Here is a 22,252-nt window from a genome sequence, read left to right on the forward strand (position 1 = left end):
CTCCCCTTAGTAGATCTTCGTCTTAAATTTTTGAACGTCGTGAAGTCTAAAGCTCAACAACCCAAGGTTGGATATTCTAATTGATTGATCTTAACGCACAACCTCTGATATTTCAATTATATAACAAAATATAATGCGGAAAAAAAATAACATAGACACCAGAATTTTGTTAACGAGGAAACCGCAAATGCAGAAAAACCCCGATACCTAGTCCAGATTGAACACCACACTGTATAGAGCCGCTACAGACACTAGCCTACTACCAATTAACTTCGGACTGGACTGTAGTTGAACCCTAATCAATCTCACACTTATTCAAGGTACAGTTGCGCTCCTTACGTCTCTGATCCCAGCAGGATACTACACACTTGATTCCCTTAGCTGATTTCACCCACAACTAAGAGTTGATACGACCCAAAGTCGAAGACTTGATAGACAAATCCGTCTCACACAGAAAAGTATATATGATTGAATAAATCTGTCTCCCACAGAAATACCCAAGAGTTTTTGTTCCGTATTTTGATAAATCAAGGTGAACAGGAACCAATTGATAAACCAGACTTATATTCCCGAAGAACAACCTAGTATTATCAATCACCTCACAATAAACTTAATCGACTAGCGAAACAAGTTATTGCGGAATCACAAACGATGAGACGAAGTTTTTTTGTGATTACTTTTCTATCTTGCCTATCGGAGATATGAAATCTCGAGCCAATTATTTCAATTGCACTCAACATGATAGAAACAGCAAGATCAGATCACGCAACTACAAAGATAATAGTTGGGTCTGGCTTCACAATCCCAATGAAGTCTTCAAGTCGTTAACCTACAGGGTCTCGAGAAGAAACCTAAGGTTAAAGGAGAATCGACTCTAGTTATGCAACTAGTAACACTCATGAGGTGTCGGGATTAGTTTTCCCAGTTGTTAGAGTTCCCCTTTATATAATTTTTAAATCAGGGTTTGCAATCCAATTTACCTTGGTAAAAATGCATTCAATATTCACTGTTAGATGAAAAACCTGATTCAACCAAGCTAATATCTTTCAACCGTTAGATCGAACTTCGCTTGTTACAAACAAATGAAATGTACCCTCATTTAGGTTTATGTAATCGTACGTAAACGTGTACACCAGGTTGGTTCACAAATAGTTAACCGAGGTTAGCTATATGATTACTCTCATATCAACCTTATTCATCTTAACCATAACTAGTTCAAATGACTCAAATGAAAATAGTTAAAGAGTTGTTCAATTGTTTAGAAAACACAATTGAAACCAAATCGGTTTGATTCACTTGAATCAATCATAGGCATTAGAGCCACGGTTTCCAAAGATTGTATTCCTTATGATTTAAATGTTTAAGTCCATGAACTGACCGATTTAACAAAGTAACCAGCTTAAGTATGCGTACGGGTACGCGTACTTAAGCAACCAGATTTTGAGTTTGTTAAGTTTCCAAACTCAGCAGAAATTTTCGGTTCGAAAACTTCCGCCAGTATGCGTACGGGTACGCATACTTAAGGTGACTAGTTTAGGAGTTTGTAATTCCAAAACTCGGCAGATATTTTCGGTTCAAAAACTTTCGCTAGTATGCGTACGGGTACGCATACTTAACCTGTCTCCTTCACCAATTTCGTATACACACATATGCATACTCTTGGCTTCCGGTTTATGTATTTATACACTAATGTGTGAACACACTATATATGCTTATATCCAAAGATGGTTACATCATCAACTCTTTATTTCAATCATTGAAACATTCTTCTATAATGACAATAGCCGTTTCACACACTATTAGCATCAAAGCAATTTTCAAGATATTGAAATAATCATTATCGAAACATTCCAAGCCTATATCAAATGATTATATCACACAAACCATGTAAGATGTTACTCGGAAATTTTCTCATGATATAAGATGAACTTGGTTGAAGCGAAAGCTTACCAACACATATTCGAGAAATATGTAAGCGAGATATACTCATCTCGAAATCTCATCTCAAATGTGTATAGAGAAAACTATATCTTAACACGACTTATGTCTCAATATAGGAGATAGTAGAAATAGATTTTCCAAGTGGTATATGAGTTCAAGTCTCCACATCCCTTTTGTCGAAGAAGTTCCACAAGCTCCCCTTAGTAGTTCTTCGTCTTCAAGAGATGAACGTCGAGAGATCTAAGCTCAATTACACTATCTATGTCCTAGTCCGAGACATCTGTAAATAGGCTAGAAATCAAGACTTATAGTTTTGATCACTAACATTGACAAACATGCTTGAGATAGCAACGCATGCGAGTTCGACCGAGCAATGCTCTAACACTAATCACAATGCCTTACTTATGATTTGGTATGACCGATTTTTGTTAATTGGTGTAACCGATCCTACGTAATCACCATGTGATGGTATGACCAATCTTAGTAATTGGTGTGATCGATCATGAGTGTGTGTGACAGATCCTTGTAATTGGTGCAACCGGTCCTGGTAACTGGTGTGACCGATCACAAGTAATATCATGTATAGATGGAAACGGTCCTTGTAACTGGTGTAACCGATCCTTGTGACTGGTGTGACCGATCACAAGTGTTTCCATAATTAGGTATAACTGATCCTAGTGATTGGTAGAACCGATTGAACCCATGTATGTGATTTGGTATTTGATCAATCACATGGTAGTCTTGGAAAACCGGTCAACCAATTCTAAACTTGTTTGGAAGTGTGGTATACCCGATTCCAAGAATGCAAATCCATGTAAATATGAAATAAGGATTTGCAGTTAAAAGATGTCAACATACTTTGAACACGAGTAGTAACTCTTATCATTTATTGTTCAAAGATATTCCTTAGTACTCTAGGAGATCCCGTGCGGAAATAAATTAATAATTTTTAGTTAAGGTTTTTAGTTTTATATGCTTTAATTACCAGTTATTAATGCATATCTCTAGAGAATAAAAATTAATAATGTGCATTTACTAATTGGAGATTTCAGAAATATTGGACAAGCATTTATTGGAATTAGGAAAACCAAAATTTTCCATTCATTTCAAATCTTGAGAATACTTTCGGTTTTGGAAATTCCTTGGTGTCCAAACGTCCTCGGTCTATAAATACCTAAGTTTGCATTTCTAGCAAACTATCCTAAGAGCCAGGCAGACTTCATTTCTTGTTGTTTCTGCTGGAGCCTTCTATTCAGAGAGGAAAGTATCATACTTTGGTGAAATATCTTACGATCGCTCGTTTAAAGACTTATGTGGGATCAAGAATCTCTACGAGTACCGTTGGTGGGAAACTAGATAATTGCAGTGTTATTAATTTTCGATTGATTTGATTGACTAATGGTTGTTGAAAATTTGATTTCACCTAGTTTGTTTATGCTTGAGAATCTTCTCTTCTGATATAAGATTCACTCAAACTAGATCGAAGTATCGACGTGCACTTTAGAACTGCTATTAGATCTAAAGACATCTTGTGATAATCCATTGTTAACAGACTTCGTCTGTGTGTGGTTGATCACAAGAGATTAAAGTGGTGTTGTGCGGGTTATTGAAGATTAAAGAAGATTTGAAGACAAAGAAGATTTCTTATTGGTTTTCGTATCTTGTGAATTGCGTGCACAAACCTTGATCGGCTGGGATCCAACTAGAATCGGTTTTATTCGATTGATTAGTTGCGTGAGATCGACATTCTCAATGTATCTCTTTGAGATCTATTTTGATTGAGGGGGAATGTATACTTGACTATTTAGGTAGTTAAAGTTAGATTGACCTAACCAGACAAAATGGTTTATTAGATTAAACATAAGAGCCTTTGTCAACGACTCTTCTAAATCTTTAGCAAGATTGATTAGAGTGGTTACCAAACAGATTCTTCCTTTGTTGTTTGGAATAAGATCCAACGGACTTGCTATTCACGTGTGTGAATCTAGAAATCGAAGGCGCAGGGATACTGAGGGAACTAAGTAGCTAGGGGTAGTCTGCTTGGTCTCAACTATACGAAGTTGGTATTAGATTTTGTATAGCGTCTTAAGTATTCAAAACTAGACTAGGTCCCGGGGTTTTTCTGCATTTGTGGTTTCCTCATTAACAAAATCTTGTTGTGTCTTTTACTTTGATTTCTGCGTTATAATTGTTTATTATAATAAAGTAAAATACACACATACATTAACTCCGCAATGCTTGATAGTGATCCTATAGAGTTTAGTTATTACTGAACCTATTATCAAGTATCACACTTTGTTGTAGTATTGTCTCGATCTTGTATCCATAGTCAATCACACAAGTTATCTTGTTGTTGTATTGTCTCGATCTCGTATCCATAGAAAATCACACGAAGTGTGAACCGAATCATTGTATTGTCTCGACTCTGTCCATAGACGATCACGTTCGGTAGAGGACTTATAGCTTGTGAAAAATCGGGGGTCTAACAACCACACCCAATATTTCGTTAGGCAATCTGTATGGACTAACTCCAATATAATTCCAAGAGATTCAACTAGATAGTCAGACTCAATCAAGGAAATATATCCAAGAGTTATATTTTTGTTTCTCAATGTAATCAGCAAATCAAACAGATAGAAATCCGTGAGCCTGATTATTATGAGAAACAACTTGAACGGTACCAAAGACCAAAGTTCAAGTGTCAATAAATTTCAATCAACAACCAAAGGTTGGATTTACCAATTGATTGAACTACGCACAACCTGTGATATTTCAACTATATAAACAAATATAATGCGGAAAAGAAATAAAGACACCAAAATTTTTGTTAACGAGGAAACCGAAAATGCAGAAAAACCCCGGGACCTAGTCCAGATTTGAACATAACACTGTATTAAGCCGCTACAAACACTAGCCTACTAAAAGTGAACTTCGGACTGGAATGTAGTTGAGCCCTAACCAAGTCTCACATCGATTAAGGTACAATCGCGTTCCTTACGCCTCTGAATCCCAGCAGGACTCTACGCACTTGATTCCCTTAGCTGATCTCACCCACAACTAAGAGCTGTTACGACCCAAAGTCGAAGACTTTATAAATTTTTTTGTCTCTCACAGAAAAGTCTATTCTGATAGATAAATATGTCTCCCACAGAAATACCAATGAAGTTTGTTCCGTCTTTTGATAAATCAAGGTGAACAAGAACCAATTGATAATCTTGTCTTATATTCCCGAAGAACAGCCTAGAAATATCAATCACCTCACAATAACTTAACTATATGGTAGTAGAAAAATTTATTGTGGAATCACAGAGAATGAGACAAAGAGCTTTGTGATTACTTATTATATCTTACCTATCGGAGATAAATCTCGAGCAAATCTTAAAGAAGATTGTACTCAATACGATAAAACAAGTAAAATCAGAACACGCAACTACAGAAAATAGTTGGGTCTGGCTTCAGAATCCCAATGAAGTCTTCAAGTCGTTAACTTATAATGGTTTTAAGAAAAACCTAGGTTAAAGGAGAATCGAATCTAGTCGCAACTAGTATCACGCAAGAGGTGTGGGGATTAGGTTTCCCGGCCAGTTTCTAGAGTTCTCCCTTATATAGTCTTCAAATCAGGGTTTGATAGCTTTGAAACAAAGCAATCAATATTCACGTTAGATGAAATCCTAATTTAAGATTCAAGCTAAGTTTGCTTAAAACCCAAGCAATATCTCTCCACCGTTAGATGGTCTTAGCTTGTTACACATAAATGAAATATACCTTCATTTAATATGGGTAATCGTACCTAAACATGTATATTGAGTTGGATCAACAATAGTTAACCGAAGTTAGCCATATGAACACTTTTGTATTAACCACATTCATCTAACACTTCTAGATCAAATGATAATCAAATGAATCTAATTGTGTTAATCATAGAGTTGTTCAATTGTTTATATTCTCATAGAAGTATACAACACACAATTGAAGCAAAATCGGATTGATTCAAAAGAATCAGTTCCTTAATATACAAATGTATTTGTTTATGAGTATGAAATCATTCTTAACCGATTTTAGAACCTACACCAACTTAGTTTGCAAACGGGTACGCAAACTTAAGTTCTGGACTTCGATCTTTTCCGACAGTTCGCAAACGAGTATGCATATTGTCGTTCTAGACCAAACTCAGGTGAAACTGTTTGCAAAACAGGTGTGCAAACTTGGTTCTCATACTTTTGACAGTTAAAATCATTCACATATGGGTATGCATACTTGGTTCCCAGACCTGAATCATATTTACAACAGTTTGCATACTGGTATGTATACTGTGCTATATCCAGACAATGGTTATTTTTTCTAAACTCCCATTTCAATCATTAAAACATCCTTAGAAGGCGACAATATCTGTCTCACACAAACTATTAGCTTATAAGTAGTTTTCAAGTGATCGAATGATCAATACGAAACATTCCGAGTCTACATCAAATGACTATCTCACACAAATCATGTAAGATGTTACAAGGTGATTTTCACATGATCATCTTTTAACTCATTATTTAGTTTCCAACAGATAAATTATTTCCAACTAAACTCGTCAAGAATAATGATGAACTTATTTAAAGCAAAAAAATTTCCAACACATATTTCGAGAAAGATATAAGCGACTTAAACTCAGCTCGAAATATCAAATGTGTATAATGTAAAAGTCTATATAGCTATACGACTTAATCTCAATAGGAGACAAAATAGAATAAGCTTATGAGTGATAGATGAGTTTAAGTCTCCACATACCTTTTTTTGATGAAGTTCCTCCAATCTCCCCTTAGTAGATCTTCGTCTTCAATCGATAAACGTCGTGAAGTCTAAATCTCAACTACACCTTTTATCCTAATCCGAGACATAGCTGTAAGTACACCTAGAAATCAAGACTTATAGTTTTGACACCTAAACTTGAAAAACAAGCTTGAGATAACAACGCTTGCAAATTCGACCGAGCAGTGCTCTAACAGGTTGAAACAAAAAGATTGTAGTGTATTTGGGTACCCTCGTCTTTTCAGTTTCTCATGTGGAAATGTATTTTTTATGTAATCCCCTACTTTTTTTTTTTTTGAAACTGAAAAATTGAATTGATACTCAAATATTGGTTACATAGTTTGCATCCTCATGAAGTTCATTAAAAATTTCATCTGAAGGAGTCAAAATCCAAACGCCACTAATTCTTTGTGTTCTAGCTAATTTAAAAAGAGAATCTGCTACTTTATTTTGCTCTTTAGGAACATAGAAACATTTCCAAGAGGAATGAGATTTTAATAAATTTTTTATGTCTAGAATCAAGTTGTGAAGCCTCCAATCGATGTTAAGAGAGTCTCCCAGAACTGCGTCCACTAAAAGCTTTGCATCTAGCTCAAAAACCACCTTATCAAGCTTCTTTTCTAGTGCCCATTGCATTTCCTCCTATAAAGCTTTACTCTCCGCTTGTTCTGGACTAGTTACTTAATCTAAGTAGATGCATTTAGAGCCACGATGGGTACCTGCAAAATCACAACAAATCAGTCCAATGCCTCTTGTATTATTATTTGCAAGATGTGATCCATCAGAGTTAATTTTGTAAAAACTAGAAGAAGGTGGTTGCCAGTGAAGATTAATTCTGTTTTGACTGGTTTCTTTTCTAGTACTGCAAATTCTCTTCTGCATTTTTGAATGATGTTGTCAGGCGATATGTTAGCTCCTTTGAATATCTTATCACACATTGTTGTCCATAAACACCAGGCTACTATTGCAAGCTTAAAGACTTCAGCTTCGTGTATCTGTTTGGCTATAAGTTTATCAAACCAATCACAAAACCATGCTGCTAGACTAATGCCTTACGAAGTATGAATTCCAAATACTGCAAACCAAACTTCCTTGGAAAGAGAACATTCAAGAATAATATGGTTGGCACATTCAAGAACATGAGTGCAGAAGGGACAACTAAAATCATCATCTTGTATCACCCCTATCAATTTGTCTCTGGTTGGTAGGATATATTTCATACATTTCCAAAAAAATTGATTGGTTCTTGGCAGAATAGGCAGTCTCCTCAGTTTCTTGAAAATTCCTTGTATCCTTAAACCCACTGAGTTGTACCCATTTCAATCTTTAAGCATTTTGTTGTATGCTGACTTTACTTTGAATCTTCCACTTCTCTCAAGAGTCAATACTAAGATGTCTTCTTGTTAATTGTGAAATGACATATTCATGATTAGCTTAGCAATATGATAATCAAATAGAGATAAGAGTAATGTTGCATTCCAACTGTTAAGATCTGCAGAAAGGAGTTGGTGGACATATGAATAATTTTGAGAGTGAGAAGCACCAGTTTTGGGTATGGGAGGATTATCCAGTTCAGGGATCCATCTGTGATGCCATATCCTAATTTTTTGTCCATTTCCAACACTTCAGCAGTTGTGTTTCTTGATGAAGAGCAGTTCGGAGCTGATACTTTTCCAAGACCAGGTTGAGTTATCATTATCTGAAGCACTAAAAATGTGACCATCTTGAAAGTATTTGGCTTGGAGAGAAACATCACAAATAGAAGTATTTTCAGAATATAATTTCCAAGCAGATTTTGCAAGAAGAGCTCTGTTGAATATATGCAAATCTCTGAAACCCAATACTCCTTCTTCTTTTGGTTTATTAACATTCCTCCAACTAATACAATGTTTTCCTCTGTTAGTCTTCTTATTTCTCCGAAATTTTGCTGAATAGAGTTTAACTGATCAATTATGTTGTCTGGTAACTTGAAACTGATCATATGGTGTACTGGAACTGCATCGGTAATATTTTTGATCATAACTGATATACATGCTTCTGACATGTTTGAACCATTCCAGCTTTAAAGTCTGTTTTCCATTTTACTATTGAGAGTGGAGAAGGGAATCTTCTTATTTCTGCCAAAAAAAAAGGGAAGACCTAGATATTTTTCCTCTTCAATGTTTAGCTTCCTGAATCGAAGTAAACCACTAATTAGCTGACAAGAATGAGGATTCATATTGTTGCTCAAATGAACTGCAGATTTTTTGAAGTTTATAAGTTGACATGAGAAGGCACTAAATTCTTCAATCAACTGGAGAAGCTTGTTTGTTTGCACCTGATTTGCTTTACAGAAGAGTAAGCAGTCATCAGCAAACAACAAATGGCTAATCTTTGGAGCACTTCTAGAGATTTTCATTCCTGTTAACATATGACTATTTTCACAATGATTCATTTGCCTAGAGAAAGCCTCCATTGCAAGAATAAATAGCCAAGGAGATAGAGGATCTCCTTGCCTAATACCTCTTGTAGGTTTGAAAGCTTTAGTAGGAGAGCCATTGACCATAATTTCCACTTGAGTAGTACTAATACACTGCATAATGAGATGACAAAATTTTTCACAAAAACCAAATTTCCTGAGCACATCTAAGAGAAAAGACAACTAAATTCTGTCAAATTCCTTTGACATATCCATTTTAAGAGCAAGGTGACCAGTTCTTCCTTTTTTCCTTTTCATTGCTTTCACAAGCTCTTGAACTAAGCATACATTCTCTGAAATTAATCTGCCAGGCACATATGCAGATTGCATTGGAGAAATAATGTTAGCCATATGCTTTTTGAGTCTCAAAGCAATTATTTTTGAGATAAGCTTATAGATTGTATTACAAAGAGCAATGGGCCTGAAGTCCTCTAGCTTGTGAGCTGAAGTAGTTTTAGGAATTAAATTGATTCTGGTATTATTGAGTTTCTTCAGAAGAAAACCAGATTTGAAAAAGGATTGCACTGTGTTACACACATCATCTTGAACTAATTGCCACTGAGATTGATAGAAACCTGGAGGAAATCCATCAGGTCTTGGAGAAGTCCATGGATCCATTAACTTTAGACCTTGAAGAATTTCTTGGGGTGAAGGAATGCTAATTAAGGTTGCATTGTCTTTCTCAGTGATACAAGAAGAAATATGCTGCAGAAAGTTACCACTATCAGCTGGATTTGATGTTGAACTTATATTCTTGAAGTGAGAAATTAGGAGATCTTCTATAGAACTTTTATCTTGACACCATGTACTATCTTGAGCTTGCAAGGAGTCTATTCTATTTCTAACTTTCCTTTGGTTTGCTCTGATATGGAAATATTTTGGAATTTCTGTCCATTTCATTATAGAAGTGATCTTTGGACTTCTGTCTGTTTGAGGAAGCTTGAATTTCATTTAAAGCATCAATTTCTTTTTTAAGGATTATGACCTCATCAGTATTACTGCCTTGAATAGCTGTGCATTGCAGTTGCACTATTTGTTGTTGAAGATCTGTGATTTTACCTTGAATCTGAGCATAAATGTTTTGCTCCATTTAGATAAGACATGTCTAGTGTTAGAAAGTTTGTCATTCATGATAAAAGCTGCAGAACCTATGGAGTTAGCGACCCATGCATTCTTGATTTCATTTATACAAGTATCATTTTGAAGCTAGTGCTCAAAAAATTTCCAAGATTTACTTGCACCTGAAAAGTTAGTATACAAGGAAAAATAATGGGTGCATGGTTTGAACCTTTAATTGGAAGATGTACTAATTTGGAATCAGGGAAAACAATGAGCCAATCATTATTAACCAAGGATCTGTCTAATCTGGATTTTATTCTACCAGTACCATGACTATTAATCTGGATGTAATCCCCTACTTAATTGATCTCATCTAAGTCCGCATTTTTGAGTTGTATTATAGGATGATGACTTGGTTATATGATTTACTTGAGATCATCGTAATGATCAACATCAGTATCCTTATCAAAGTGCACTAATACAACAATTATTTCAAGTTAAACCACCAATAAAGCTCAGGTGATGTAAGTTAAAATCTTAGATCAAACTCGTCTTTATAGAGTAAGCAGTTGATGTAAAACTACAATGGTAACATTAAAATTTATGGCAGAAGTACCAATGACCAGAAAAAAAATGACATAAACATTTTTGAAGCAGTAGAAGTAGGCAATACCGTGGAAACTTAAAGGTTTAAATATAAAAAGAGAAAACACAAATATTATCTTGTACGACATTCATAAAGTGCAAGAGCATACTATCAATTACATAAGTAAGGATAATTGTTGCTTGGTACTCAGGTTTTGATTAACACTAGGATTTGGTCTAACATTTGTCCAACGTTAGGGGTTGGTACCTGGACTGACGGTTGACCGTAGTTGACTAGGTTAAGTCTAATTTGAATTTAGTAAAATCATCAATTTTATGTAATTTTATCTTAACCATTGATATGAGGTTCATACGGACGGCCACCAATATTTCACTTCATCTTCCTCCGCCTTCACCAAACCTAGAGTCTACTTTATTCTCTGCCTCCATCTGTATATACTCTCCAAACCCAGCACCGCCTCCACCGCCATCACTTTCGTCTTCTGGATCTAGTAGATCAATCCAGTTTCCCTAATTCTTCTTCGTTACTCTCCATAGTCAATCTCAATACATCCATCACCCATTGTTATTGTTGTTGATATCTTTACTGTTATATCATTCTTTCCCTATTTTCAAACAAAAACAACAAATCCATCACTTTGAGTTCAATTTACATAACGTTTTCAAGAAAATATCCGTCAATTTCTCATCCAAAATTTTAAATGTCAGCTTCATTCAAGCTTTTTACACCCAAAATTTAATTTCTGAATATCCTTATGACCATGATGTTAGTTTCCACACAATGAAATTGATTCAAAAAATCTAATCGAAGAAACTCAACATTCAAGATATATATGTATAAATCGAAAGAGAAAATTAATAATCAGAGGGTTATAAAAGTGGAAGAAGAAGACCCAACCCAATTGATTTCATAACCTCTACATCAGATCCATTACCGATGCTTTTGGTTTTGGTGTCAGATCGGATTTTCTTCAATAGTAACTTCTGCTGCTATGAGTTTGGGAAGAAGACAACAGGGAAGAAAAGGGATTGTATTGTTCTGAAGGTGGAGAGGGGGTAACTGCTGTTCGTCTACAGCAATGGAAGATTAGTTTGCTGGTTTTGGGTTTTCATGGTGGATGAGATGGTGGTACTGTTTTAACGGGGAAGAACTGTTTTGTTCTCTTTGAAAGTGGTTGCGGCGACGGTTTGAGGAGGAGAAGGACCAGAAGGTGAAAGAATTAGGGAAAATAATTGGTTAATGTGTAAATATTAGTAGAGTAAAGGGTATTATTGTAATCCATCACTTTTATTTATATTTTATATGAATTAACTAATAATTACTAAACGGAAGTAGGAATTAACCTAGTCAATACGGGTCAACGTCCAGTCCAGGTACCAAGACCTAACGTTGGACAAATGTTATTCCAAAACCTAGTGTTGGTCAAAACCCGAATACCAAACAACAATTATCCCACATAAGTAAGAACTAACGTGTCCTTTCGGACTTATAAATTTAAAAAGTATACCTATAAGGTTTGTTTGATATTGGGTACAAGAGGATGAAAAGTCAGAGAACAGAAAATAATGTTGTATCACTTACTTCAAGGCCTTGTGATTCTTTTTTGCAAATATTTCGACCATTCCCAAATAATTGGCGAGTGCAGTCGGTCAATGAAATGATGCTTTCAGCATATAGTAAAGCTAACAACAATTTTGGATTCAAGAGTTGTACAGTTGAACTCCATTTACCCGACCAAGAACACACAATAATTAGATTCTGATATGCTTAGAGAGAAAAGAAATTATAGATTTTTTTGATATGTTCAACTGGGAGAAGGCCTTAATAATTTATAGAGGGTTTCATGTTGAAGATGTCTCTTTATATGTGGCTTCCCTAACCCTACCCGTTTTTGAGAAGATTTCTCCATTTATCTTGTAAACTACCGTTAATACATAGTGAAACCATCCCGTGGCCGTAGGTTTTGCCGTGGAACCACATCAATTGCATATGTCTTCTCAAGCTTTATCTTTAGTTTTGGGCTCACTTTTTGCTGGTTCTCTTGGATCAACTAGAGATCCAGAGTCGAATGAACTTTAAAGCAACAAGGCGCATCTGGTGCAGTGGTGTTCATAGTACCCTCCCACGGTACTGATGACCAGGGTTCGATCCCCTGGATGCCCATTTCCTATTTTGTTTTTATCACCAAAGTATGATTTATTTATTTATTTTTTTTGTTTTGCTAGGAACATCACCAAGTATGATCGAACTTGGTATAATATAGAAGTATGATTTATTTATTTATTTTTTTTGTTTTGCTAGGAACATCACCAAGTATGATCGAACTTGGTATAATATAGAAAGCTCGTTAAAGGACAAACAAAAAGATTACTTTCGGCTTAACGGCATAAGCTAAACTGGAAGTATTATAAAATGTTTAAACCCAGCATGACCAAGTAAACAAAGATTACCGGCTAAATATATACCAAGAAAAAGATATAATCCAGGTATCCAACTAATTATCAGCGTTATTTATAACGTTAAATCCTATAAGTAACGCTGTCATTGGCCTACAATTAACATCTCTTTCCTGAAAAGTTTGACTACACTTAATTGTGTATTAATAAAGGTTATAAGCTGTGAATATGTAAAGTTAAAACCATCAAGTAATGTTTAAGTAGGAAAACCATCTTCTATTGATAATCAAGAGTACGATAATCAATAGTTCGCCTTAGTTTGTAATAATGGCAGAGAATAAAGAGAGTGTGTCTCTTTTTCAGCTTTTTAAGTTTGCTGATCATTTCGATAAATGGTTGTTGTTCTTTGGAATTCTTGGTAGCGTTGGAGATGGGTTAATGAATCCTCTTACTATGATTGTTCTTGCTGGTGCAATAAATGATTATGGGAATAATACCGATATTAAGCTCACAAATCATGTTGTTGACAAGGTCAGTTTAGTTAAAGAATTCATATTAGTCGAAATCTTCGGGTTCGTGGGTATTTGACTTAACCACATTTACATGAATTTACATTTTGTAGTATACACTCAGACTACTCTATGTTGCACTAGGAGTTGGAGTTGCAGCTTTTGTAGGTAGTACACGAAAAAACATCTATATTCATTGACGCAAGTTGTGCCTGACATTTAACTGTTACACCGTTAAAAATATGTTATGCAGAAGGACTTTGTTGGACTAGAACAGCAGAAAGACAGGCTTCTCGTATGAGAAGCGAGTACCTCAGATCCGTCCTTAGGCAGGAAGTTAGTTTTTTTGATACCCAAGCTGGTACTTCCGTAACATTTGATGTTGTCTCCACAATTTCCTCTGATGCTCATTCAATCCAAGATGTTATTGCCGACAAGGTATATTTGTTAAAACTTAATAACCGTGTGAATTATGCATCTGTAATTGATTTTTAACATGACTCAAATGATCTGTTATTGTGTAGATACCCAACTACCTCGCGCATGTTACCTCATTCCTCCTATGTCTAGTAGTAGCCTTCTGCCTTTCGTGGAGACTAGCATTGGCAGCACTGCCGTTCTCTTTCATGTTCATCATCCCAGGGGTTGGTTTTGGGTCACTGCTAATGGCCCAGATGATGAAAATGAAGGATGCTTATGGAGTTCCTGGAGGAATTTCAGAACAAGCAATTTCTTGTATCCGCACCGTGTTTGCATATGTAGGAGAGCGTCAAACGCTTGAAAGGTTCAGCGAAGGACTTAAGGAGAGCATGGACCTTGGTATAAAGGTGGGGCTTACAAAAGGAATGCTGATCGGGAGTATGGGGTTGATTTTTGCTGCTTGGGCATTCTTAGCTTGGGTTGGAAGTATTTTAATTATCAATAGAGGTGAAAAAGGTGGTGCTATTTTCGCTACTGGGTGTAGTCTCATCATGGGAGGAATGTAAGCACTTGCTTTCCTACTGATTTTTTCACTATATTGATCAACGCTACTTGTGCCTAGTAGTCTGTTCTCACTTTTAATGTTCTGAAATCCTTGATGTTGATATTTCAGGTCTTTAATGAGTGCACTTCCGAATATTACATTCTTCGGAGTGGCAACAGCTGCTGCAACCCGAATATTTGAGATGATCGATCGACTTCCAGCAATAGATTTAGAAGATGAAAAAGGAAAAGTTCTAACATACGTGAGAGGAGAATTTGAGTTTAAGGATGTTCATTTCAGTTACCCATCAAGACCTGATACTCCAATTCTGCAAGGATTCAATCTTAAAGTCCGGGCAGGTAATACTGTTGGTCTTGTCGGAGGCAGTGGTTCTGGGAAATCCACAGTCATTGCACTACTTGAAAGATTTTATGATCCAAGCAAAGGAGAAATATACTTGGATGGAAATAAAATCAGGAGATTGCAGCTAAAATCATTGAGATCTCAAATAGGACTTGTCAATCAAGAACCAGTGCTCTTTGCGACATCCATCAAAGAGAATATTTTGTTTGGAAAGGAAGGTGCATCCATGGAGCTTGTCATCGAAGCAGCTAAAAGCGCAAATGCGCACGACTTCATCATAAAATTACCCGATGGGTATGAGACACATGTAAGCAGCAAGCTTAACTTATAATCCTCAACTGACGAATTTTGTTTGCTGTTTTCATAAATTTGACGAATCATTTGCTGTTCTTTTTGTCACTCTAGGTTGGGCAATTTGGAGTTCAGTTGTCTGGAGGACAAAAACAAAGAATTGCCATTGCAAGAGCTCTGGTCAGAGATCCAAGAATTTTATTATTTGATGAAGCTACAAGTGCATTAGATGCACAATCAGAACGAGTAGTACAAGATGCACTTGACCATGCATCACAGGGAAGGACAACAATCACAATTGCTCATCGCCTCTCAACAATACGTAAATCGAACTTGATAGCCGTCGTTCAGTCAGGAAAAGTTGTAGAATTAGGTTCTCATGATGAACTGATTAAGATGAATGACGGAGAAGGTGGAGAATACTCCAGAATGTTGGAATTGCAGAAGACAGCAACTAAAAATGAAACTTCAAATCCTCATATTGCTGTCGAAGATTACAATCATCAAAAGATGGTTATGTTGAAGGGTATGATGAGTCCGGTAAGCGTAAAATCTAGCAGACAAGTAAGTCCAGCATACCCTTTGAGTCCAGCCCATTCCATTAGTCCGGCATACTCTTTCATTCAAAGTCACCACTACGAAATTCCTAATGAAGAAAATATCGATCTTTCCGCTAAACCTGCTGCACCTTCGCAATGGCGTCTGTTGAAAATGAATGCACCAGAGTGGAAAAGAGCATTCCTTGGATGTTTAGGTGCCGTTGGTTTTGGAGCAGTTCAGCCTGGGCATTTCTTCTGCCTGGGAACTATGATTTCAGTGTTCTTTCTCAAGGATTTCGATAAACTTAGATCAGAAACAAGATTCTATTCCTTGATGTTTCTACTGGTAGCATTTCTCTGTCTCGTCACCAACCTCCTCTTACATTACAACTTTGCTGTCATGGGAGAACGATTAACAAAACGAATACGTGTGCAACTACTAGAAAAGGTTCTGAGTTTCGAAGTCGGATGGTTTGATCAAGATGAGAATACAAGTGCAGCTATTTGTGCAAGATTAGCCAGTGAAGCCAGCATTGTTCGCTCCCTTGTTGGAGACCGTATATCTTTGTTGGTTCAAGCTTTTACAGGAGCTGCTATTGCTTTTGTGCTTGGATTAATCCTCTCTTGGAGACTAGCTAGCGTCATGATAGCAATGCAACCAATACTAATCGCTAGCTACTATTCAAGGACTGTTTTAATGCCAAGCATGTCTGGAAAGGCTCAAAAGGCACAAAATGAAGGAAGTCAACTAGCCAGTGAAGCAGTGGTTAACCACAGGACCATCACTGCTTTTTCTTCTCAAAAAAGAATACTAGATCTCTTTGAGGCTACCATGGAAGGACCCAGAAAGGAAGCCATCAAACAATCGTGGTATGCCGGTATCGGTCTATGCAGCTCTCAGTTTCTTACAACTGCCTCTATAGCTATGACTTATTGGTATGGGGGAAGGTTGCTTGTTCAAGGACTTATATCCACTAAGAGAATGTTTCAAGCTTTCTTCATCTTGCTGAGTACAGGTAAGAACATAGCAGATGCAGGAAGCATGACTTCAGATTTAGCTAAGGGCAGCGAAGCTATAAGATCAGTGTTCGCGATGCTAGACCGCAAAAGTATGATCGTGTCAGATGACCCTGAGGGAATCAACCCTACTAGAGGAATCAAGGGTCGGATTGAGTTTAAAAATGTTTACTTTTCTTATCCATCTAGGCCTAATCAGATGATCTTTTACGGTTTAAGTCTGAAAATTGAAGCTGGTAAAACTATAGCATTGGTCGGACAAAGTGGTTCCGGAAAATCTACTACTATTGCATTAATAGAGAGATTTTACGATCCCTTAGATGGGTCTATAGAAATTGATGGAATAGACATGAGGAGCTACAGCTTGCGGAACTTAAGATCCCATATAGCTTTGGTTAGTCAGGAGCCGACTCTTTTCGCAGGAACCATCCGTGAGAACATTTTATATGGGAAAGAGAATGCAACAGAATCGGAATTAAGAAAGGCTTCATCTCTTGCTAATGCTCATGAATTCATAAGGTATCAACCAACAAGAACATTTCAACATTTTCTTAATAGTCTCCTTTCTGAACCTGGAATTTGAACTTCCAATCTAATTTTTTTTTGTACGACAGTGGAATGAAGGATGGCTATGAAACCTACTGTGGAGAAAGAGGAGTTCAGTTATCCGGAAGACAGAAACAGAGGATAGCACTTGCTCGTGCAATATTGAAAAACCCAGCGATCCTACTGCTGGATGAAGCCACAAGTGCGCTTGATAGCGTATCAGAAAACCTGATTCAAGAAGCGTTGGAGAAAACGATGGTTGGCCGAACGTGTGTGGTTGTAGCTCACAGATTATCTACAATACAGAAATCAGACACTATAGCTGTCATTAAGAATGGGAAAGTGGTGGAACAAGGATCACATTCTGAGCTCCTGAGCATTGGACACCGAGGTTCATACTACGCTCTGATAAAACTACAAGGAAACAACTCCCCTTACCGGTAATGCTCAAGTAAAACAAAGGTGAAAGACTGAGGAACAACTGTTCCCACTCTGTTGAAGTTCAAACTACACTGCATGTTTCTTAAATGATAGCATTTTCTGGATGTGCTGCTGTAAGATGCAAGAAGGCATCGCCCTTGCTAGACTAGTAGTCGGACAAATTTACAAATTCTATGAGTTCATTTTTGTTTCAGTAAATGAGTCCATTCATTTCTGAGTGTTTTACAATACTTGATCAAGTAGAAAGAACCACAAAGATACAACAAACCTTACTAATATCATACCGTAATCACTATGGGAACTTTAACCAACACTACACAACCAAGACCCATGAAGAAAAATGCCCAAATGTGTTTTATTTTTTTTCACAAAATAGAACAAGTGCACGAATTATACAATGTGTGAGTAATATTTACCCAGCCCGTATTCTATCTAACCTGTCAACACTTCTTCGTGCTCTCTCCACCATCTGTTGGTCGATGCTCCTTCGAGACTTCTCAAAACAATCTACACTCCTGCGGGACCTCTCCATATAGTCGAACGAGATTCTAAATTTTTCCAACTTCTCTATTGTAGATTTGAGTTCCTGCGTTTTCTTTTCAGTGCTCTTTCTAGGTTTCTCTCTGCGATCAGTGCTCTTCCTTGAGACCTCAAAACAATCAGTACTCCGCCTGGAGGGATCAAACTGGTCAACGCTCCGCCTTGAACTGCTTCTTCGAGAAGGTGACTTTTCCACGTTATGAATGAACTTCTTCAGGTGCTTAATATACTCGGGGTATAGCTCCAAGTCGCAGTGGTTCCCTCCTTTTAGCCATAGAGGTTCATACTTCTCTTTACAGAGTTCCCATAGTTGCTTACCATGAGAGCAGTCCACAACATCGTCAGACGTCCCCTATACATGAGGAAAATAAGCAGATTTCGGTGAAATTTATGGACGGCCTAGACTACTACAAACTGTATTTTTAGCTTTTGAGAGAAACAAAATAATGGTCCATGCACTCATATTACCAGCCAGTAGGATGTTTTTACCAGTTCCTGCCTACATAGGTATTAACTGATGGCCTGGCATCACCCTGATCCCCTAGCCTCAGTATCAATTTGAAAGTTTCAAATGGTCGATGCCTAGCCGTTAAACCATGACGGCTAATTCCCCGAAAGAAATTGTTTGAGACAATAGGTGTACAAACACCTCATATCATCACCATCCTCAAAAAAGTTCAGTTTTGTGCCAAAGGTTATGAACTTCTAACTAGCAAAATTACCTCGTATGATTTGCTGATGCCTAAATGACAAAAAAATCAGTACTATGTTTATACTGAGTACTTATGTTTAGTGGTCACGAAAATTTGATGGTTCACAGAATCACAGTTGGAAATAAACATCAAACCAGTCATAAAGAGCAGTTGCGGCAGTAAATACGAACTGATTTTGATAAAAGGTAATTACAAGATCATTCAATTAAAAGGCACAAAAATTCAAACACACTCTTATAACCAAAACCAAAATTTGCAGTATTAAGTTACAAAGCATTCATGCAATTTTAACAGAGAGAGGTGAGAGTACTTACATGAATGACGAGTACAGGACATTTAACTGATGGTATTTTGTCGATATTCTGCACAAAATCAATGCAACAAAATGTTGATCCACAAAGTACTTTAAACTCCACAAAACCAAATAGAAATGCAGTAGAGTTTTCTTCTAACTAACCTTATAGATGTCAAACCAGTATGTACGTTTTACAGGATACATGACCCTTAACCCAGAAAGTATTGGACTATGAAGAACAACAGCTCTTAAATCAGGTAGCCTAGCAGCTAGATCCAAAGTGGGTCCACTACCAACAGATTGACCATACAAGATTACATCTTCCTGTTTAGCACCATAACTCTCTTCAAGACACTTATATGCAGCTTCAATATCAGCATAAGTATTATGTTCCGTCGGCTGTAAAAAACAAAAAAAAAAAAATACACCGACTGATGAGTATTCAGAAAAACAACATTCCGAGCATCAAATGAAATTCCGAGCACACAACTAACCTTTCCAGTTGACTGCCCATATCCTGAATAATCATACCTGCACAAACCCAGAAGATCTAAACAGTGAGTGTTTCAGATCAAGCAATCTAAATTTCCACACAGAAGTGACTCCTCAGATCTATAAAATTTCACTATAATGATTCAAACTGTACTGGTTGTTACAAATATAAATTTGAAGTGGCTAAACTAACAAATCTGAGTACGTACCCCATGAGATTGACGCGTAAATGAATACTCAATTCGATGAAAAGCTCATACATTTGACCAAGATCGGCAGCGTTACCATGAGAATAAAGAAGAGTAGAAGTAGCCATTGGATTACGAACATATAGGGCAGCCATTTCATTACCTCTGCGAGTAGGCAATTTAAGTATTTCAACATTTTCTCTGTGTGGGTAAGTGTTTAATGTCATTATACTTGTTATTTCATCTGTTACCAACTTATATGATGGTGGGTTTGGTGGAAAAAATGCTAGTTTTGCTGCCACTGATGATGTTACTCCACCCATCCCTCTCTCTCTCTCTCTCTCTCGATCACAAAAAGATTTCCTTGCGAAGAACCAGATCAATAAATGGATGTAAAGCGAAGCAATTCTCTTTACTCCTCTCTCTCTTTCTGGGAGAGGAAGAAGGAAAGAGAATGTTTGTGTTGCTTTTTTCTTTTCTTTTTCTTCGTCTGAGACTTCTTTTGAAGTGGTGGTGGGAAACTGATACTTTTCTAGTACTACACTAACGTACACCGAAGAGTGATTCACACTCAAAAACAGTACAGTTCCAATATTTGGAGAGTTGTGAATATACAGACAGTGCTGAGAGATGAGCCCGTTGATGTGCTCATCTCAGACAGCTGTAAATGCAGATGTCATTTCACTTCAGTTGGGTTTCATCTCACTCGTTCAATTTGAATCTGCCTCGTGATCTGATAAAGTGATTTTCTGAGCTGCTACTATGCCTCTCAGGTAACATCCCATCACGTACTCCTTAGTTCTTCGGCCCTTGGATGGAATCTGATGATGACGTGTCAGATGAGGGTTTGACGTACCGGAGATTGTTGAATGTTTAACAAGTGGCATCTATAATTGATGCCCCAACATCGTATGACGTACACGTGTATATTTTTGGGACACGTAGCTGATATATAATTGGTATACACACTTTGTCCCTTTTCTTTCATGTTTTGGTGCGGGCGAAGTTGGAAGAAAATTCTTATTTTTGCACGCCTCCCAGTACTCATAAGTCCTCTTTAATTTTCGCGTCGGTTTCTTCTTAGGATTTATTGCGGCTATAAATGTGAAGCAGACCCCTGACCTGTGAACTTTTATTCTCCTTCTCTTCACATGTTCTTCTTTCATTCTCTGAGAAACATTATCTCATCTTCTCTTCATTCTTATTTTTTATTTCTTTTCTCTTTACTCCTTCTCTGAACCTAGTATTGGATTTGGACTGTTGTTGTTCAGTTTTTAATATTCCTGCATCCGGGAGAATCTGTCTAGTGATCTCTTCTCAACATCAAAGTTTTGTCATCATAGGTATGTTAAAATATTTTTTCGATTATGTGATGCTTATTTCTGCTACTTTTACTCTTGTTCCTGCTGATGTTGTTTTCGGATTTCGTGATGAAGAACACAGATACGAAAGTATATATATACTTCCCCTGTTCTTTATCACGAAATCTGGGATTGTTTAATTTTTCTTCTGAAATATTTTTTCTTGATAATCTGATGATGTTTCTGATGAGAACTGATGATCTTGTTCTGACCTTCGTTTCTCTCTGATGCCCCTTTTAGGTTGTTATGGCGAGGGATGAACGAAGATCTAGTCCTTATAGGCCTCCACAAAGGAGTCCTTATAGATCTCCGCCATCCAGGAGTCCTGATATTTCTACCCCGAAGGTTCCACTGGAAAGATCTTCTCAGTGTTATGTTCTTGGTACTTCTCGGTCAGATCCCGGTCCTCAGGGGCCTTCTTCTTCGAATGATCCGAAGATTTCTGCTCAGAAGGGGGGCGCCGTCAAGAAGGGTTCTCGGTATGCAGTGGATCGTCCCACGGCCAGACCATCTTCGCAACGTTCTGAACCGGTGGTGGCTCAACCACTTCGTGTTATCGCACCATCTATCCCAATATCTAAATTTGCGTCGAAGGATCTCTCTCCAGATCAAGCTCCTCCTCTTTCGTCAAGGAATCTGTCGGTTAAAAGGAAATCTTCGGATACAGATCATGCTCCTCTTAATCCTCCACCGAAGGCGTCATCGGGTAAACTAGTGTCGGGTAAAATAGCATCT

At 37.1% G+C, this 22,252-nt stretch overlaps 2 protein-coding genes and 1 long non-coding RNA gene across 3 annotated transcripts; 1 reads left to right on the plus strand and 2 right to left on the minus strand.

Annotated features, from left to right (window-relative positions):
- Window positions 1-10,920: 10,920 nt before the first annotated feature.
- On the minus strand, window positions 10,921-12,030 carry LOC113299453. Its single transcript, XR_003334925.1, has 2 exons — window positions 11,760-12,030; window positions 10,921-11,466 (listed from the first exon to the last, which is right to left on the minus strand). It is a non-coding gene; the product is annotated as an uncharacterized LOC113299453 (long non-coding RNA).
- A 1,534-nt stretch (window positions 12,031-13,564) lies between these two features.
- On the plus strand, window positions 13,565-17,973 carry LOC113299454 (putative multidrug resistance protein). Its single transcript, XM_026548471.1, has 7 exons — window positions 13,565-13,789; window positions 13,881-13,935; window positions 14,021-14,205; window positions 14,292-14,749; window positions 14,861-15,401; window positions 15,500-17,460; window positions 17,556-17,973. The coding sequence occupies exons 1-7, from the start codon at window positions 13,586-13,588 to the stop codon at window positions 17,929-17,931; spliced, it is 3,780 nt and encodes a 1,259-aa protein (XP_026404256.1). The 5' UTR covers window positions 13,565-13,585; the 3' UTR covers window positions 17,932-17,973.
- A 121-nt stretch (window positions 17,974-18,094) lies between these two features.
- Window positions 18,095-20,721, minus strand: LOC113299455 (alpha/beta hydrolase domain-containing protein 17B-like). The gene is made up of 5 exons (XM_026548472.1): window positions 20,178-20,721; window positions 19,971-20,007; window positions 19,639-19,875; window positions 19,496-19,543; window positions 18,095-18,820 (listed from the first exon to the last, which is right to left on the minus strand). The coding sequence occupies exons 1-5, from the start codon at window positions 20,477-20,479 to the stop codon at window positions 18,341-18,343; spliced, it is 1,104 nt and encodes a 367-aa protein (XP_026404257.1). The 5' UTR covers window positions 20,480-20,721; the 3' UTR covers window positions 18,095-18,340.
- Between the last annotated feature and the right edge of the window lie 1,531 nt (window positions 20,722-22,252).

The sequence above is a fragment of the Papaver somniferum genome, chromosome 7 (assembly GCF_003573695.1).
Source record: "Papaver somniferum cultivar HN1 chromosome 7, ASM357369v1, whole genome shotgun sequence".
NCBI lineage: Eukaryota > Viridiplantae > Streptophyta > Magnoliopsida > Ranunculales > Papaveraceae > Papaver > Papaver somniferum.

What these genes read in the sequence shown, in the direction of transcription:
- LOC113299455 (XM_026548472.1), bottom strand. Translation starts at nt 20,479, where the DNA reads ATGGGTGGAGTAACATCATCAGTGGCAGCAAAACTAGCATTTTTTCCA. An exon ending in ATGGGCAGTCAACTGGAAAG is followed by an intron (nt 19,876 to 19,970) that starts GTTAGTTGTGTG and finishes TGTTTTTTACAG; the next exon opens with CCGACGGAACATAATACTTA. An exon ending in GTCCTGTACTCGTCATTCAT is followed by an intron (nt 18,821 to 19,495) that starts GTAAGTACTCTC and finishes CCTCATGTATAG; the next exon opens with GGGACGTCTGACGATGTTGT.
- LOC113299454 (XM_026548471.1), top strand. Translation starts at nt 13,586, where the DNA reads ATGGCAGAGAATAAAGAGAGTGTGTCTCTTTTTCAGCTTTTTAAGTTT. An exon ending in AGTCTCATCATGGGAGGAAT is followed by an intron (nt 14,750 to 14,860) that starts GTAAGCACTTGC and finishes TTGATATTTCAG; the next exon opens with GTCTTTAATGAGTGCACTTC. An exon ending in CCGATGGGTATGAGACACAT is followed by an intron (nt 15,402 to 15,499) that starts GTAAGCAGCAAG and finishes TTGTCACTCTAG; the next exon opens with GTTGGGCAATTTGGAGTTCA.